The following is a 21279-nucleotide window of genomic DNA, read 5'->3' on the forward strand; positions in this document are numbered from 1 at the left end:
AAATACCATTGCTCAAAATGAATGAGAAGACTTCCGGGAAGATGGCGACGGAGGAAAGCGGCACTTACAAGTCCTGCTAACAATCCAACTCTACTACCACAAAACCAGCGCCTTTCAGAGCCAGAAAACACCACCAGCAAAGAAATAAAAATGGTAAATACAAGGGACAGAGAAAAGGGGCTGGAAAATAAAGACACCGGAAAAAAAAAACCAGCCCAAAGTGCCCCGCCCGCGCAGCGCAGAGCGGCCAGAGCCGCAGCGCAGATTTGGGGGAGCCTCAGAGCGGAGCAGCCAGAGCAGCCAGAGTGGCCAGAGCCGCAGCGCAGATTGGGGGGAGCCGCGGAGCAGAGCGGCCAGAGCCGCAGCGCAGATTGGGGGGAGCCATGGAGCGGAGCGACCTGAGCAGCCAGAGCAGCCAGAGCCGCGTCGCGGAACCGCCTGAGCGGCCGGAGTGGCCAGACCCGCGGTGCAGAGCAGCCGAAGCAGCGGTTCAGAGCAGCCGAGCAGAGCGGCCAGAGCAGCCGAGCGGAGTGGCCAGAAGAGCCGGAGCAGCCACAGCCGCAGCGCGGATTGGCTGGAGCGGCAGCGCGGAGTGGCCTGAGTCGCGGAGTGGAGCGGCTGGAGCAGCCAGAGCGGTGCGGCCAGAACAGCTGAGCGGAGCAGCCAGAGCAGCCGAGCAGAACGGCCAGAGCAGCCGGAGCAGCCAGAGCCGCGTCACGGAACAGCAGGAGTGGCCAGACCCGCGGTGCAGAGCAGCCAGAGCCACGGTGCAGAGCGGCCGGAGCAACCGGAGCGGCCAGAAGCGTGGTGCGGAGCAGCCAGAGCTGCGGCACAGAGCGGCTGGAGCGGCGCGGCCTACATCTCCCCTAGCAGCACCAGGCTCCAGAGAGGAGGGAGACTCAAAACAGAGATCAAATCCAGAGAGGAGGTACTCTGGCCTCACGGCCTAGGATGCATAAGCAGCGTCTTACTGCTGGCGGCAGCGGTGAGTTCACCGGACTGCCCTAGACCAACCCACTCAACCAGCCACCAGGCGCCTGAGAGGAGGGGTGGACAGTGAGCCAAGGTGAGCAGGTGCTGAACAGCCGGGCGGCAGTCAGCAGTTTTGTTGGTGCAGGGAACATCTAAAGCTCCCAAGGGCCGGGCACAGCACAACTGGCAAGGACTCAGAGAGGAGTTCAAAACCAGAGAAGAAATACGCCGCATCACGGCCGAGGGCGTGGCAGTGGTGCCATATTGCCAGTGGCGGCAGCAGCGAATCCACTGAGTTCACTACAGCTCCATCAGCGCACTCAACAACCGTGAGTCAAATTGCGGCCCCTAGGGGAGAAATCCCAGTACTGCACTCCCAGGGACTTGCGCAGATAGTCTCCCTGGGTCGGAGATTTTAGCAGTGCAGCCCAGTGGGGGAGTGGCAGTGGCAGAGATATCATACCATAGTCACAACTCCCCACTGGAGAACGCCCAACTTGGCACCCCCCACGGTCTAAGCAGCCTTGATTGACTCCCTGGGTCTGAGACTTTGTGATACAACCCAGTAAAGGAGTACTGGTGACTGAGATACCACAGACACGAGATCCAGAACACCTTAAGTGAAGTCATAATGACCCAGGGAAGAACCCAGAGAAGGCACAAACTTCCAAAATCATGGGAAAGAGAAATAACAATGGAGCAGTGAATGCCAACAACCCCACAGCATCAGAATCTGATAACACAGAAATCCAAAGATCTCTAGAAGATCAAATTAGGAAAATAACTTTAGAAATAATAGAGGACTTTCGAAAAGAATTTAGAGAGAGTCAAAAAGAGATAAAGGATGCAATTAATGAAATAAAGGCTTCAATTCAAAGTATAAACAACAGATTAGACCACATGGAGAATAGAATCTCGCTTCTTGAAGATGATCATTCTAAAAATGAACGCATAGTTTCTAATTTAGAAAAAAAAAACCCGACAGCAGGAATCTGACATTGAAGAAATATGAGCCCATTTCAAGAAAGCTAACCTAAGAATAATTGGAATAGAGGAGGGAAAAGAAGGTGAAACCAAAGGGATCAACAATCTCTTCAAGGAAGTAATAGCAGAAAATTTTCCAAACATAGAGCAAGAAGTCGATACACAGGTCCAGGAAACTTATCAAACTCCCTTTAGACAGGATCAGAGAAGAGGATCCCCACGCCACATAATTGTCAAAATGACTAATGTGGAAGCCAAGGAGAGAATCTTAAAGGCAACAAAAACAAAAGGCCACGTGACATACAGAGGCAAACCAATTAGAATCACTCCAGACTTCCCAAACCAAGTTATGAAAGCCAGAAGGGCTTGGAGTAACATATTCCAAACTTTGAAAGAAAACAACTTCCAGCCAAAAATTTCCTACCCAGCAAAACTATCCATCAAATTAGATGGGGAAATAAGAAGCTTCCATGACAAACAGAAACTGAAGGAATTTATGTCTTCAAAACCAGTGCTAGAGAAAATACTCAAGGAGATTAACTGCAAAGAGGAAATGGGTAATACACGCCAGAACCAAAGAAACAAGAATTCCCATCCAGCAGACAACTAAGCAAAGAAGAATAAACAGTATTTCAAACAGAAATAAGATCTTAACATGTTGGGAATTAAAAATTATCTCTCTATAATCACACTGAATGTAAACGGCCTCAACTCCCCAATAAAAAGACATAAAGTGGCAAAATGGATTAAAAGCCAGAATCCATCCATCTGCTGCTTACAAGAAACACACCTTACAAGTAAAGATAGGAACAAACTCAAGGTAAAGGGCTGGAGCAAGGTAATCCATGCTAATGGTACTCGAAGACAAGCAGGAGTAGCAACTATGATATCAGACAAGTTAGACTTCAAACCCAAACTTATTAGAAGAGACAAAGAAGGTCACATTTTACTGGTAAAAGGAATAGTCCAGCAAGAGGAAATAACAATAATCAACATCTATGCCCCAAACATAGGGGCAGCTACTTTCATAAATCAAACTCTTTGTGACATGAAGTCACACATAAATCCCAACACAATAATACTGGGAGACTTCAACACACCTCTCACAATACTAGACCGATCTTCCAGACAAAGGGTCAGTAAAGATGTCTCAGAACTAAAGAACACCATTAACCAAATGGACCTGTTGGACACATATAGAATATTTCACCCAACTACAGCAGAGTTTACATTTTTCTCAGCTGCTCATGGAACCTTCTCCAAAATAGATCACATTCTGGGACACAAAATGAGCACTAGCAAATTTAAAAAATGTTACATACTTCCCTGTGTCATTTCAGACCATAATAGAATGAAACTAGAAATCAACTATAAGAAGACCCAGAGAAACAACATAAACATGTGGAGACTGAACACCACACTTTTGAATGAAGAATGGGGTCATAGAAGATGTAAGAGGTGAAATCAAGAAATTTCTAGAAACAAATGAAAATAAAGAAACAACATATCAAAACCTCTGGGACACTTTGAAGGCAGTATTAAGAGGAAAATTTATAGCACTGAGTGCTCACATAAGAAAAACAGAAAATCTTCAAATAAATAGCCTTATGACACACCTCAAAGCCCTTGAAAAGCAGGAACAATTGAACCCCAAAGCCAGCAGAAGACGGGAAATTATTAAAATTAGAGCAGAAATTAACGAAATAGAGAATAAAAAAACAATACAGAAAATCAACAAAACCAAAAGCTGGTTTCTTGAAAAAATTAACAAGATTGATAAACCACTAGCCAACCTAACTAAAAAAAAGAGAGAATCAACCCAAATTATGAAGATAAGGGATGAAAAAGGAGACATTACTACTGACAGCATAGAAATCCAGAGGATTATCAGAAACTACTTTGAAAAACTATACTCCAACAAAATGGAAAATCTGGAGGAAATCGACAACTTCCTAGATAAATACAACCTTCCTAAACTGAGTCAAGAAGATATTGAACAATTAAGCCAACCAATAACAATCAAAAGAGATTGGAACAGCAATAAAGAGCTTACCATCAAAGAAAAGCCCAGGACCAGATGGTTTCCCAAGTGAATTCTATAAAACCTTTATAGGAGAACTAATCCCAATACTACTCAAACTATTTCGGGAAATATAAAAAACCGGGACTCTCCCAAATACATTCTATGAAGCCAACATCACACTAATACCCAAACTGAATAAAGACAGTTCAAGGAAGGAAAACTACAGGTCTATATCTCTGATGAACTTGGATGCAAAGCTATTAAACAAAATACTAGCAACACGCATTCAAAACCACATCAAGAAAATCATTCACCATGACCAGGTAGGGTTCATCCCAGGGATGCAAGGCTGGTTCAATATACGAATATCAATCCATGTAATTCATCATATAAACAGAATCAAAGACAAAAACCACATGATGATCTCAATAGATGCTGAAAAAGCATTTGATAAAATTCAATATCCATTTATGATAAAAACACTGCAGAGAATTGGAATAGAAGGAACATATCTCAACATTATTAAGGCAATCTACAATAAGCCCACTGCCAACATCATATTAAATGGGGAAAAACTTCAAGAATTTCCTCTAAAAACTGGAACGAGACAAGGATGTCCACTATCACCACTTCTCTTCAATATAGTACTAGAGACTCTAGCCAGAGCAATAAGGCAAGAAAAGGAAATCAAAGGAGTACAAATAGGAAAAGAAGAACTTAAGCTTTCACTATTTGCAGATGACATGATACTATATTTAGAAAACCCAACAAACTCAACCAAAAGGCTTATAGAACTGATCAACAAATTCAGCAAGGTATCTGGATACAAAATCAATCTTAAAAAATTAGAAGCTTTCCTGTACACCAACCATAAATCCACTGAAAAAGAAATTCAGAAAACACTTCCACTCAGGATCTCTCACAAAAAAATAAAATACCTAGGAATAAACTTGACCAAGGAGGTAAAAGATATCTACAAAGAAAATTATGAAACACTGAAAAAAGAAATCGAAGAAGATCTTAGAAGATGGAAAGACCTTCCATGTTCATGGATTGGCAGAATAAATATCATTAAAATGGCCATCCTCCCAAAAGTGATCTACAGATTTAATGCAATGCCCATTAAACTACCAAGATCATTCCTCACAGACATAGAAAAATAAGTCCTTAAATTTATCTGGAATAACAAAAAGCCCAGAATAACCAAGGTAGTTCTCAGCAACAAAAACCACGCAGGAGGAATCACAATACCTGACTTTAAACTATACTACAAAGCCATTGTAATAAAAACAGCATGGTACTGGCAAAAGAACAGATATATAGACCAATGGAGCAGAATAGAAGACCCAGAAACAAGTCCACACACTTTCAGCCAATTGATTTTTGACAAAGAGGCCAAAAACATACACTGGAAAAAAGATAGCCTCTTCAACAAATGGTGTTGGCAAAACTGGTTAACCATATGCAGAAAATTGGATGTTAATCCCACTTTTTCACCCTGTACAAAAGTCAACTCACGATGGATCAAAGACTTGGAAATTAAACCAGAGACTTTGAAGCTCCTTGAAGAGGGCATAGGTCCAACACTACAACACATAGGCACAGACAAACATTTCCTCAACAAGACCCCAAAGGCACAACAAATTAAAAGGAGAATCAATACATGGGATTGCATGAAACTGAAGAGCTTCTGTTCAGCAATGGAAACTATCAAGAATCTCAATCGAGAGCCAACAGAATGGGAGAAGATTTTTGCCACCTACACCACTGATAGAGGACTAATATCTAGAATATACAGAGAACTCAAGAAACTCAACACTAAGAAAACAAAGCATCCAATAACAAAATGGGCAAATGAACTACATAGACACTTCACAAAAGAAGAAATTCAAATGGCCAATAAATGCATGAAAAAATGCTCAACATCACTGGCAATCAGAGAGATGCAAATCAAAACTACCCTGAGATTTCACCTAACTCCAACTAGAATGGCCATCATTCAAAACACAAACAACAGATGCTGGCGAGGATGTGGAGAAGTGGGAACTCTAAGACATTGTTGGTGGGATTGCAAATTAGTGCAACCACTTTGGAAAACAGTATGGAGAATCCTCAGAAGAATGGGAACAAATCTACCATTTGATCCAGCAATACCAATGTTGGGTATCTACCCAAAAGAAAAGAAACCAAACTACCAAACTAATGCATGTGTATCTATGTTCATAGCTGCACAATTCACCATAGCCAAACTATGGAACCAGCCAAGATGTTCATCAACAGATGAATGGATTACAAAACTGTGGGATATGTACACAATGGAATTTTACTCAGCCATCAAAAAAAACTCAATTACATCATTTTCAGGGAAATGGATGGAACTGGAGGACATTATGCTAAGTGAGATTAGTCAGGCACAAAAAATAAGAAATCATATGCTTTCCCTAATATGTGAGAGTTAGGGAGAAAAGAGGAGCAAACAAGTCAACCTAAAGGAGGAGAAATGAGGGGGTAAGAGGAAAATCTCTAAAGCTCACAATGTACTTAAACATATCGAAGTCAATCACTAAGCCAAGCAAGGGAGGGAGGGACGGGGAGGGAATGGGGTGGGATTTGGGTAGGGGTTAAATCAGTGATGAGTACATGTTTGTACACACAAGTTTTTTACCCCAATAAGTTGTATGAATATAATGCACCAATAAAAAAAAAAATAAAAAAAAATAGGGCTGGGGTTGTGGCTTGCCGCTGGGTTCAATCTCTAGTAACAGAAAAACAAAACAAAACAAAACAAAACAAAAAACAACTGCTATTGCTACAACTGGATTAAAACTGTCCACAAGTCTTTTTCACAACTATTTTACTCTTTATAAATAGATTTTAAATTCTATTATGTTAAATTTCATTAGTGTGCCTAATTTAATTCAGTTATGTATTTCAATATTATAAATGTAATATTTATAGTTCCAAATATCTGATAGTCTTCGTAAGGAAGAAAATATGTCTTCATATGGAAGAAAATAAAGATCTAAACAACACTCAGTGATTATCACCTGAACACATGAATAGGCTTATGTAAGTAAAAAATATATATGTCTATATCTGTGTATACAGTTGTTATGTGCATGCATATGTGTATATATACATAGAATTTTTTGAGATACTAAGGTGCTTTTTTGCTAATGAGCAATTTCACTATTAACTGTTTACTTACCCGTGGTAAATGATCTTGTGTATTGTAACTGGCATCATAATCAGAGAGAACATCAAGAACTTCAGAATACATGTCAATCAGAGATTTCTGTAGAATTTAAAAAAATTAATTTAATACAGTAAAAACACTAAAAAATATTAAAGATGTATCAAGAGAAAAAAGAGTAAGTTCAAATTGTTTTTCCATAATCATTATATTGCTTTTTTATTACATAAATACATCTTCACAGTAAAAAACTGAAATAGTAGAAAATAAAATTCCATTTCTTCTTCAGTTTATTTTTATTTAGAGGTAAGTTCAGAATTTTTTAACCTTCTCACTAAATGGTAAAAAAGGGAGGTTTTTAATATTGGCAAGCTAATATTAAATGACAATAGAGGGCAACCATTAACACCAAAACGGCCGAATACAGGATCAGTTGACCACATGGCAAGAAATCATTCTGTCAAATTTTGGAGTGTCTATGTCCGAGAGGAAGAGAGGAGGAGCAGAGAGCATGTGCAAGTGAGTGCCTGAGAATAAAACTGAGGAAATGACCACCCAGAAGACTGTGCACACCAGCAAGAGTGGGTAAGCATCCTCTGAAAAGGGGGCATGGTAAAGCGTAAGGCATCAGGGACAGACACTCTTGGACTGCTTCTCTCTCTAGGTTATGTTCGAACATGTGTCTTGCATGTAAGAAGCTTCAAGTAAAATGTCTGATGAACAAACAAATAAAATGAGCAAAATATTATTATTATTATTTTCCTTTTTTTTTTTCTTGGTGGTACTGGGGTTCCTGGAAGTCCTACCTCCGAGCTACACTCCCAGACCGATTTTATACTTTTTATTTGTAAACAGGGTCTCTTAAGACAGCGTGGCTGACTTGGAACCTGCGCAATCCTCCTGTCTCTGCCTCCCAATCGCGGGGATTACAAGCGTGTGCCACCACGCCCGGCTCCAGAATATTGTTTTTATTACTATTGCATTTTATGAGAGGACGTATTGTAATATTCAGAGATGACTTCTCAACTGTAAAGTGTCACTTATAAATTAACCCTTGTTATTCCATCTGTTTTGTGTGGTCATGATTTGGAGTCAGAGCTACCAACACATATTGTTTAATCTAGAATCGCATTTTTGGACCTTGGCTACAGTAAATATGTCCATGATTTACTGCAGGTTTGTTATTACTGCAACAAGTCATGTTTAGTTATTCTGAGATTCTATTTACTTATGAGATTTAAGTTAAAATAATTCAATTTAATTTAGCACATACGGCTTGGCTTAGTTTGGTGGTAGATAAAAGGATTTAATTTATAATAGTAATTACCAATGTGCTGATGATATTAATACTAGCATACACTTTTTAAAAATTATTTTAATTTTAATTTTGTTTTTGTGGATTCAAAAATTATTTTAAATGCTCAAGAAGCCTTCCCTTATCTTAAAACTGAAGAGAGTAGCCCAATCACTCACTGAAAATACAAGTAAGATGAGGTTGATGTCATATTTAAATGTTCATCAAATTAATATTCCTGATTTTATAGATGCAGAAATCAGGACTAAAGATAATCTAGATATTTGAGAAAAACAAACTGATTCACAAGAAATTACTCTTAGAAACATGAAGATTTTATGGGAACAGTATAAAATAAACCTTTGGATAGATATTTCAATTTTGAAATATTGACATTAAGTTGGAATTAAAAGGACAATAAACCCTATAATTTCTTAAATGCTGGTATCAATGAATACACAATGTTATGTATCAAAGTTTTGAGAATTAACAAGTTAAAATAAACTTAAAGTACCTTAAGTTTTCTGTGATGGATGCCTTTATCATCTTTCTGCAATACTAATTTTCTCAATTCTTTATTCTCTTTTTCTAAACGTTCCAAGATTCTCTGATACTTTAACTGCAAACAACAAAAAATACAATATATAAAAAAGAAGTGTTAACAAATAATATTAAAAGTAAATGAAAATATATTACTAAATTAATTCCATCTATTTCATGTTACCCTTTCTTAAATGTGAAAATTTCAAATTCCACAGATGGCCTGCATATTTCTTCCTCTTGGAGATTACTGATCCAGACAAGATAATTTCATGGTTTATTATAACATGAAGTCTCCTTGCAGTGTTGTACCAATGACCAGTAACAACTATAACCACACAAGTACAAAGGTTGATACAAACAAATAAAAAAGGGTAGTAGGATTTCCACTCGCTCTTTTCTTTCCAAATATTAAATCTATTTTGGGACCTTCATTTAGTACAGGTGTCAACTGTAGCCTTCCTGCAAAGATATACAGTTTTGTTCCCCCAAACTGTATAGCAATGATTCTTGAACTTTAGGATGCATCACAATTACCTTCAGGGCTTTTAAAAACAAAGCCTTTTGGGGTTCCACACCCAGAAATTCTGATTTGTATGTCTGGAATGGAATCAGGAATTCACATTTCTAAGAAGCTCCCAAAAGATATTTATGCTACTGTTTCAGGAACCACACTTTGAAATCAATGATTCTTAATCCTTGGCAGAGAAGCCTTAAAACTTACATGATACCATTTAGAGAATTTGTGATTTTAGTGTATAGTTAAGTATGAGATCCAATGAACAGATAGAGGAAACCTGTGACTCATAAATATACTAGTTTTTAAAATTTTATCCAGACTGCTTTTTTATTGTATCTCTCTAAAAATAAAGACTCAAAATGATTCCTTTTAACTTTTAAAAATAACTACTAATTATTGTATAACAGATAATTATGTAGAATAACTGATGAAGGACTGAAAGGGTAATTTTATACTAGAAAGTCACTTATCCATTACACTAACCAGATTTTTAAAATGATGATTTATCAACAATTAAGAGAACAGATTTTCCAAATACTATCAGAAATATATGTAGAAAAGTACTATCTGAATAGTTTCAGGCTGCAGAGAAGCAAAAGAGATTTCTGAATTTAGAGCTACATGATAGATTCAACTCAAATTTCTTTAGTTGTTACCAATTAATTAGCCTATTGGTATAAAAATGCAATCTCTGTTCATTAAAAACAAACTACTTTCCCCCTTTTTTCACAATAGTTTTCTTTAAAATAAAAGGACAAGATTCATTTAGAATAGGTTTTACTTACCCAGTGCCTTCTGTAGTTCTTATTTCTCAATTAGCTATTTATCTACTTATACGGGCCTATCACTAGCAATTCCAAACATTGCTTTGTTAAAACATAAACTTCCACATCATCAGACTTAAAATTTACATTAAGAAAAAGTCCCTTTTTTTTCTTATCAGAATTACCTGAGTATGAAGAAGTTCTTCTTGAAGTTGGTCAATTTTCTCTTTGTCTGACACCTAAATATTTAAAGAAAATTAATTTTAGTTGAATAGAATTAAATTTACATACAATGTAAATTTTTTAGAAAGCATCAAGAGTAAAAACTATTGGATTTATATGCATATTTAATCAAAGCAAATTTTAAATCAAGTGATTAAGAAAATAAAAATCCCTACATTCACCAATAAAATAATTTATCAAAGTCTTATATTAAGCAATAAAAACCTTATGCCAAAAAAATGGCATCACTTTTCCGTTGCCATTCTGGTCATTTGTTATGAAAGGCTTGTTAAAAAACTAAGGATCAATACATGGTTACTATAATCTTAAGAGACTGTCTTTAACTTACGCACAGGAACTTATATATTTGGAGAAATAAAGTGTTACTATTCCTCCAGAAAAGTTTTGGGAAATTGGATATAAGTTACTACGTAAAGCTACTAAAAAAGTTCATTGGTCATACTCTAAAAATTATCCATTTCAATAGTGGATAACAAAGTATATAATAAATGCAAAAAACAAGAAACAAAACTTTGCATTTTCAGAGCTTTAAGTGGAGCCAGATGCTTGTTTTTTAATTCAGTTCCAATACAAGATCTGGTAACCCATATTACAGGGAATGCAGCTGTATAATGAAACCTAGCAGAGCAAATAATAAAAGAATAAAACCCACAGGTGTTGTGTAAACTACTTCAAATTGTTAAAAATAGTTCTAGGATGAAGTATTTTATAAAATCCAAGGAACTTTACTGAATAACAGGCTCTAGTCACAATACAATTCTAAATACAAAATACAATGATGAATATTATAAAAATTATGTCACTAATGACAAATCCACATAACTGTGCTTTGGCTTCTTAGTAAAGAACAGTTTTCATCCTCAGCCTTTAAAAATAATGGTCTCAAGTTATACGATGCCCACACATGAGGCTAGTACTATGAATCTCACTGTGAAGTACCAGGAGGGGCGGGTAGTGGTGGGAGCTGAAGGAAACACACCAAAGCCTGTGTGCATATTTGTTTGTATGACTTTGAACCTGCGATGTACAATTACAATGCATCAATGAAAGTATTAAAAATTCTAATTTCTGAAAATAAAAATTTATAAATGAGTTTATTTCATAGAAGAGAAATCAGGTTAAATTCATATTCACTTAATTCTTTGTAAATCTTCACTGGGCTATTTAAACAATTAAAACATTAATAGCAGCAAATATATGAAAAAATTTTAAATGATTTGTTTACTGAGGTTGATAATAATAAGTCTTGTCCATGCAGTAAGAAGTTATTTCTAGATTTTTTTTTTTTTTTTTTTTTTTGGTGGTACTGGGGATGCAACCCAGGGGCCTTCTACCTCTGGGCTACACTCCCAGACATATCTTATATTTTATTTGGAAACAGGGTCTCTTAAGCCAGCTGAGGCTGGCTTCGAACCTGCGTGATCCTCCTTTCTCAGCCTCCCAAGCGTGGGGATTACAAGTGTGCGCCACCACGCCCGGCCTAGATTTTAATTCCTATTTCTAAATATTTTTTTAGATATTTTCCTAAACTTTTATTTAAATAGGACAATACTTGCCAGAAATAATAGGTACATTTTTCTCCTCTTAATAGTCTATGCCAGAAAAATCTCTAAAAATAACTTGGTGATGAGAAAAAAAGGCAATAAAATGAATAAAAACTTTGTTTTTCCAATCTAGTATAGCAAGCAGAGGCTTGCTGACAGAACTTATCTTTTTATTTTCATTTTGACTATGTGTGTTTGTGTAGAATGGACAAGATTTATTAAGTCTTCTAAATTTAAAAGACAAGTTGAACAGAAGCACACATCCCAAAGAACAAAATCTAGAAGGCAAATGAGGGAATAATTCCATATTATTATCATATGGTATGCCATTCTTCTGTAATAGTGTGATTACAAAAAATTACTATGCAGACTGAATTCCCAAATCATTTTACAAAAGGTTCTTTGAAATTTACTTTGTTTTATTAAATATTCAGCCAACTGAAGCTAGCTAAATTAGTACAGAATACATAAACAATATTAATTTCAACTGTTTTAGTTTTCAATGTGAATATTTACTGACAATCATGTAATCCTAAATTACTATAGAAAATCAAATATCACTTAACATCTGAGGCAATAATTAAGAAACTAATGAGTTACATAAAGAGTTAAAATGTTTCATATAAGCCAAGGGCTATTAAAGAGTAATCTAGTTAGTAGTTTGATAAAATGAAAAGCTTATATAGTTAAAAGGATGCAAGGTTAATAGAATATAATATAATCTTGATCTTTATATTAGTATTTAGTGATCACAACTTAGAATTTTATAAATTGGGGTATTTAGGAGTATTTAAATTTATCATTTGCTCTTCTGGTACAACCGTGAAAAATAAGTAACTCATGCATAGTTTACTAACATACTTCCCTATCTGCTTAGTTTAGTGCAACAACAAAATTAATATTATTTTAAAGGACAGGTGGTGGTTGAATAAAAAATTAGATCAATTTTTATGAATACTTTTAGGTTTATAAAACAAAAACTAAGACTGATGAGAAGTTACTTTTACACATTTTCTTAAGAGAACAGCGCAAGATATCTTTGTTGTTGTTGCTGTTCTGGTGTCAGATTCAATCCAGGGCTTTGCAAGTGGGAAGCAAGCACTTTATCACTGAGCTAAATTCCCAAGCCCCGCAGCTATTTTCAATCTGAAACTTATCCTAAGTCTTAACTAGCAACTTGGGTATGTCTTATTTGTGCTTGTCTGGTAAAATTCAGCTATTTACAATAGAAGTTCATGTCCTCTTGTTTTAATATATTTAGTTTTTATCATGAAATTTGAAACTCACCCTGACAGAAATGGTATCAATGGTCTTGAAACCAGAGCTTTTCTACAATTCCAGGGCTGTGAAATTGATGGAAAGAGCGGAATCCTCCGCAGAAACAAGCTAAAGCTGAAAGAGAAAAATCTTTACTAGCTCCTCACAAAACCAGGCCTGAAGTATTTCTTCCTAAGTAAGCTATTGTAGCCATGCTGAAATATTGAGATACGTATATGAGTCATTATGAAAAATTCTACATATTTGTAGATATTCAAAGAAGACAGTTTTAATCTACTAACTCTGAGTTCTTTTGCTTAGAATAGGGAAAATTTATTAGTTGCTTCTAACAAAGTATTTAAAAAAGAAGACCAACTTATATTTTTAAGACAGTAAGGGCGAAACAATGATTAGAAGCAACAAAAAGTAAGTGTGTTTGTTTTATGTCTCAAGTAAAACTCAAATGCTTAAAATGATAAAAACCTCATGAATAAAATTTTTGATCCTGATAGCGAGCTGAAAAGCCATCTCTGTACTAACAGAAGGAGGAAGGGAAGATATACTAAGGAATTTGTCTCTCAGAAAAGTAAGGGAAATTATTTCATTTCAGAAGAATATAAGCCTTATTTTTTTGGGGGGGTGGAGATTACTGGGGATTGAACTTGAGCATTTTACCTCCAAACTTCATCTCCAGCCCTTACTATCTTTTTTTTTTTTTCTTTTTTAATTTTGAAACAGGTTCTCATTAAGTTGCTGAGGCTGGCCTCAAACCTTCAATCCTCCTGTCTCAGTCTCCCACATACAGGGATTATAGGCATGTATCACTATGTCCAGATAAGCATAAATTATTTTTAAAGTTCCAGTTATTTTCATACAAGGTAACAAAGAGAGCAGGAATAATCCCTGTTTGTGCCCCACTAATTGTACCTTAATAAATAAAACAGAGACCTGCCAGTTTCTATTTTACAAACAGGGAATGGAATGCATAGAAAGATTAAGTGGATAAGCCAATAAATATTAGAAACAGGAATAATATCTGAGCCTGAAGAAAGACTAGTAAAATGGTCTGAAATAAATATTAACCTTTGCAAAGTAGAAAATGTATCAGTATTCATTACTAATATCTCCTGCATCATATTAAGAAACATATTGGTAGTCTTAAACTGTACCTTAAATTTGAAAATGGCAGGTAGATGGAATTCATTTCAATTTTATCATTATGAAAAAACTTGTAAGTAGCACTGTATTCATATGTCTAAGTAATATCAGAATATACTAGTGCCTCCTCCTTTCTGTAACAAAACTAATATGATGGCTCAGCCTAAACATTCAGTTTATTGGAATATGTAAGTGGTACACTTACAGCACACAAAATAAAGAATGTTAATGTGCCATTAAAATAAGTCTCTTCTTGGCTTAACATGTGTATTTTGACCACATAGAAAAATAACTTACTTTCTACCTACATTATTCATTTAGTGAAAGCTAAATAAAATACAGGTATCGATTCCACAGCCATGGCATTGAGAAAAACCAGGAAATGACACTGAAAAAAATAAATGGAATTATGATAAGTTTTCTCAGGTATTAACCACCACCAAGTGAGATAAGGTTAGTTAGCAGAATTATGGCACTAAACCATTATTGATAATATTGATTGACTTAGACATCAGAACCTATTGAAAATTAATTATATAGCTGAATCTTGTTTCCTGAATAAGGTTGATATACAACTTTAATTTTTTTCTGATCTAATAGATGTAATATAATTACCTAATTTTAAGATCTCAGAGCATAACTATAAAACACTACCTCATTTCGATATAAAAGTCTCTTCAGAATAAAAGCCTAGAAATCTACTGTGTGGGATTACCTAATAGCTAAAAGCTTATTTTTAAAACCTCTTCATGGCTTCAATGACCAAATATTTGGATGACTCAATCACTGGACCACATAAATAGCAATTCATAATTTTATTCTAAATACAAATCCATGGCCCCTTGCAAATAAGATAATCTTCAGAAACTAAATTCCTATGTTTGAGCTTGATATTTGGGCTCTATCTATATGATCTACTCCAATGAAGTTACATATTTTTATGCTATTATCTTTTATATATCTACTCTGTTAAAAATAATTTCTCATAATTGGAGTCCATGAATGGATTAAGGCGACATGATCTTGGCAGAAATGGCTGATTAGTGTGAACACATTGGTAGCCCCCTTAAACCATCCATCACCTTGCGCTTCTGTTGGGCATAGCTCGTGTTATACTGGCCAGCAGCTCTGCGTGCTTCTTCTTCGTGTTCTTGAATTTGCTGTTGTAAGAGAATGAGCTCACCAAGCAGACCCTGCCATGAGTTTACAATGAGGAGAAGAGGAAAATTGGGGAGGAGAACAATGTTAAAACCAAAGGGCACAATAAAGGAACAGATGTAACAGGGAGGAATGGATAGCCTAAAACAAAAATGGAAACTCATGCACCTTTACAGAGCTTTCATACAATTGGGCTCTGTACTGCATTTCCATTTTTTCCCTCAGTAAAATTAGATGTCTCAGAAAAATAAAACAGCAGTTTAAAAAGTGAAAAGGGCAACGTGACAATAAGAGTGGAATAAAGTGAGCCAGATATGTGATATCAACATACAATAAAACTCAGACTAACTGGAATGCCAAAGGAAGGCAGCATTGTAGTTCACTGGATTTCCTGATAAAACCTTTTTTTTTTTTTTTTTTGGTGGTACTGGGGTTCCTGGAATCCTGGAAGCCCTTTTACCTCCGGGCTACACTCCCAGACCTATTTTTACATTTTTATTTGGAAACAGGCTCTCCTAAGCCAGTGCGCGTGGCTGGCTTCGAACCTGCGCGATCCTCCTGTCTCTGCCTCCCAAGCACGGGGATTACAAGCGTGCGCCACCAGGCCCGGCCAAACCTGTTTTTTTTTTTTTTAAACTGCCAATATGTGCCAACAATGTTCCTCAGTTGGAACAAATGGGGATAAAAACAAAAGAAAAAATTTTTTAAGTTGTCTTGACCTTATAGACTTAAATCTTCTCATTTCTAACCATAATTCTCACAGGACTGACTAGAGGATCATAATAGCTTATTTACTTATTAAATTATTATCCTTAAGTAAATATTTCTTCCTTAATATAATTTCCTAAGTTAAAAATTCAGCCTCTCAAAACCTTATTAATCTGAATTTTCTGGCATCAAGTTAATCAAAGCTTTACATTAATTCATATATTTCACATAACTTTGAACAATCATTTTTTGTAAATTATTTTGACTAACATTTAAACAAGTTTGAATTTTCACTTTTTATAAGCTGTTTTGACATTAAATAGCCTCTGAGAATATAACTAAGCATGTATCAATTATTAAGCAAAAGCACTATAAAAGAACTAGATACAGAGACAAATACAGTTATTATGAAAATTAAAAATGAAACAAGCCAGTTTGGACCTATACCCAAAATAATTATTTTCTATTTCTAAAATTAATCACTTAAGTGTGAAATGTTACATTGGTACAATTTTTATTATCATGCATTCACATGTGGCATGATACTAAAATACATGTCATTTTCTATACAGTATTTTTAGTTGCTGGCCTATGATATAATCAACCCTGAGAAATGTAGAGAAAAAGACAACCAAGAATTGACAGTGTCACAAATCTAATATTTTCTCCATTAGAAATCCTGAAAGAGTAAAGTTCCAATGAATAACTAATTTGTACAATAATAAGTTAAAAAAACCCCAATGGTCTCGGTTTTTACTAAGTCATAAAAATCAAGAGTTAGGAAAGCTAATACTTAAAAAATAGCTTAAATTAGGAGTTTTAAATAGCTTCAAAGATTTTAGATGATTTGCAAAAATATTTTGTTCTGTATAATTACAGAACATAAATTACAGTCTCATAAAATGCTGACTAACATTATATTCAAAATTTAACTTATAGGTTCAACAGAGGCTTAATTTCTTATGTAACCCAAAACTTAGATAAATATAAAAGTTTCCCAGAAGATAAGTACAGAGTAGTATTATAGTAAAACTTTAAAAATTATATAAATAATATATAATTTTGAAATTTTCTAATTGATTCTTAGTTTTAATACATTAGGCTATGATCACTAACAATATTAGACAATAAAACTGATTGGTTTAATACAAATCAAAGGATAAAATTTATTGATTATTTATTGACAAGTATAATTTCAATGTTTCCTTTCAGGTTCAATAGCACAAAGTATGTTTATAAAAACCTGAACTTTCACTTTTTATAAGCTGTTTTGACATTAAATAGCTTCTTTAAAGACATCTTTAAAGACATAACTTTTAAATAAATCAGTTTTATGGTCACAGTCATATCTATCAAAGAAAGAATGCCAACTAATTATCTCATCTACTTTCCTCATCATTACCATAATCTTAATCATTTTTATAACATTGCTTTTAATTAAGAAAGAAAAGTAATCTGACATTTTTACTTGTTTGCTCACTATTTTGGTCATCACTTCTTCAGATCATCCAAATATTTAGAGTTCTCAAAGAACTGCCTTTAAAGATGTTGGCTTTTACAGTAGTGTACCTGTTATATTTATATACCACTAATATTCCTAATTTATAAAATGGCAAGGCATTTTTATTCATATCTTACCTAAGTCATTGCTTATATCTAAAGTTGCTTATATCTAAATACAACTGTATAATAAATACTCTAATATCTATCAGATTACAAAAAAAGTTTTTTCCTAATGACACCTCACTTTCCTTCCAAGTCTGTTACTGAAGTACTGTTATGTGAAGATAGGTGAAATTAACTGTTACCTCCTGAAAAAAGTAGGGAGAAAACAAGAATTAGACATAGAAAAAGCTCTTTACACTATACTTACATCTTAAGGAGGTTATCTTTCCCCAGTTTTGGGCTTCAAATCTAACCCTAAACACTAGGTGACAGGTTATACAGCTTCTAATCTAAAACCATGTGCAACAGGAAGGAGAAATGAATATGTACCTACTGGGAAAGATATACATCTCAGATGTACAAACTACATTTTTATTGTTTTATTGATAAATCTTTCCCCAAGCCTGGACATTCTTCTCAAGAATCAGCATACCAATTATCACCTTAAAATACTACATATAAAATATAGTAATTTTTATAACAATAAATAATTATTAACAATTACAGATAGTATAGTCTGTAAACATTTATGGGTCATTCTCAATCTTATATTTCAATGTTCCCTGTTAAAAAAAATCCTTACATTAGATAAAAAAATTAGTATAACTCCACCAAAATATCAAACCAAAAATATTGTGCTACTCTAAAAGTTAATGGGTTTTGTAGGAAAAATTTTAAATACTCTTGAAATAATTATGCTATGGTCTGAATGTCTGTTTCCCCAAATTTACACTGAAGTCTCCCCTCTTCCCTATGAGGGAGGAAGGCTTTGGTTGGTGATGAGGTCAGGAAGGCTCTGGGGTTAGGGCCCTGTATGAGAGGACCTGAGAGCTATCCAGTCCCTTTTAGCAAGTGAACACACAGAAAGAATATGCCGCCTATGAGAACAGAGCCCTCATGAGATGCAAATCTGCTGGTTCCTTGATCTTGGGTTTCTCAGCTTCCAGAACTGTGAGAAATAAATTTCTCACATTTATAAACTACCTACTTTATGGTATTCCTGTTTTAACAGTTTCAACAGATTAACAGATTATGTCTCTCACTGTGAATACTTTAAAAATACTACTAAATAATACTTTAAAATTTAGTAGCAAAACAAAGGTCCATATCCTGCTTTTTTTTTGGTTTTGAGTCAGGGTCTCTCAACGTTCCCTTAGGGTGGTCTTGAACTCTTGGGTTCAAGCAATCCTCCTGCCTCAGCTTCATGGGTAGCAAAAACTACAAACATACACTACCACACTTGGCATTCTGTGCATTTTTATACCTAGCATCTATATTAAGGCCTGACACAGATGAGAAGTGTTTTAGCCACCAGGAAAAGCAGGGCTTGGCCCGTGTTTGACTTGAATGAATCAAATTACTATCTAATTTTACCTAATAATCATTTGAAGTTTCTAGCATAAAATTACCACCCCCCCAATTTTAATAGTTTAACTTATTCTGTAAACTAAACCTGTAAGCTATGTATCAACCCATTTCCCATCTTTCACAATCTCCTAAACACTCCGTAGAAAAGTGAGGAGAAGAAATTAATCAAATACTGTTAATACGCTATCAATGGAAACACAACCCTCACAACAAACCTATCAGTTAAGGATCCCCCTTTTACAGAAGAGGAATATCTTACTATTCAGACAACTTTTTTTTTTTTTTTTTTTTTTGGTGGTACTGGGGTTCCTGGAAACCCTTCTACCACCGGCCTACACTCCCAGACACCTATTTTTGTTATATTTTTATTTGGAAACAGGGTCTCTTAAGCCAGCGAGGCTTGCTTTGAACCTGTGCGATCCTCCTGTCTCCGCCTCCCAAGCCTGGGGATTTACAAGCATGTGCCACCACACCCGGTGATTTTTTTTTTTTTTTTTTTTTTTTGCGGGTTTGGGGATGGAACCCAGGGGCATTTGACCTCCGAGCTGTATCCTCTGCCCTATTTTTTATTCTTTATTTTGAAACAGGGTCTCACTAAGTTGTGGAGGGCCTCACTAAGTAGCTGAGGCTATCTGCTAACCGCGATCTTCCAGTCTCAGCCTCCCAAATGCTGGGATTACAAGCGTGCGCCACCATGCCCAGCTTTATTTGGACAACTTCTACTTATGATTTTGAGAGATGAACAAAAGTCATTACCAATAACTATCAGCATTAAAATTTCTTTTAAATCCCCTTATTCCAAATAGTTACATAAAATAGTGATATATACAGATTATATAAAAATATTTACTGTTTTTTGAATGACATACAAGTGTGATATGCTCTTATCATGAGATAATTAAGGCTGGCTGTTTTGCTATGCCACCTTTCTTCATGGAGACAGTACCTGCTTATCTTTCTCTGATCCCTCAGCTTCCCATCTACTACACTTCAATATACAAGTAGCTTGAAATTCTAAACAAGTAGATCAGAAAACTTAAGAATTTCCAAAATCTGTGGTAACTTCATTGTACTGATTATTAGAACTAAATTTTGTCACAACTACTCCATTGTTTGCTGCACAAGAAATCCCAGAAATGCACTCTATGTAAACAATATTGCTGATATTCCAATTCAGAGTAACAAATACATGAAGTACTTCTACAGCCTTGTCCTTCTCAATAGTTACCAAATCTGAAGGCCAAGAACAATTTACAGGTAGTCAGAGCAAAAGATCTTTGAATCCACCCTTGCTAGCATCAAACAAATTTATTTACTATAAATTAGCCTCTCTTCTAGTGAGTGAGAACAATCAACTAATTTTGCTAAGAGTTCAGCACTATCTTAGGTGCTCTGAGGACAGTAATTTATTGACAGAAATAGTCCATTAAATAATAAGAATGCAAGCCAAAGTAAACAATATTTCATGTTGTAAGTATTCTAAACATTGAGAAGTGAGTAATTAATAGAATTAAAGTGATTAGAAAGGCCTGGTGAAGGTGACAACTGAGCTGTGCTTTAAGGATGGAAGTTAGGCAGATAAAAGTAAAAAGGAAGAGATGTATTTCGGCTGGGAGATATAACAAAAATCATACAAATAAGAATTAGAGTAACATATTGGGTAAGCATAATTACATTGAAAATAACAGTATTACTTTTCATGATTTAGACCTTTAAAAAGTCCTTTGAATATTTTTCTATAGATCATAAATGTGCTTGTTACCTTCAGAATGGCCACATTCCTTACTTCTCTGAGATGCTTATGACCAAACAGAAACATGACAGAGCAAAGGCACAGGTAACAAGATGTCTCATTTAGCAAATAAACTTTCACTAGTACACATTAATT

At 35.3% G+C, this 21279-nt stretch overlaps 1 protein-coding gene across 8 annotated transcripts in view; it reads right to left on the minus strand.

Annotated features, from left to right (window-relative positions):
• The window catches only part of OPA1 (OPA1 mitochondrial dynamin like GTPase), a gene marked incomplete at both ends in the record, with an annotated part of 97072 nt that overhangs the window by 60522 nt on the left and 15271 nt on the right, over positions 1-21279 (minus strand). For 4 of the 8 annotated variants that reach the window (XM_080695626.1, XM_080695624.1, XM_080695623.1 and 1 more), the window contains 4 exons: positions 7188-7274; positions 8981-9085; positions 10476-10529; positions 15575-15685. In XM_080695626.1, the coding sequence (XP_080551752.1) occupies positions 7188-7274; positions 8981-9085; positions 10476-10529; positions 15575-15685 (357 nt within the window). The remainder of the gene's footprint in view (positions 1-7187; positions 7275-8980; positions 9086-10475; positions 10530-15574; positions 15686-21279) is intronic. The other 4 variants (XM_080695629.1, XM_080695628.1, XM_080695627.1 and 1 more) reach the window with 1 other exon arrangement.

This window comes from Muscardinus avellanarius (genome assembly GCF_963383645.1).
Source record: "Muscardinus avellanarius genome assembly, chromosome: 5".
In the NCBI taxonomy this organism is placed as follows: domain Eukaryota; kingdom Metazoa; phylum Chordata; class Mammalia; order Rodentia; family Gliridae; genus Muscardinus; species Muscardinus avellanarius.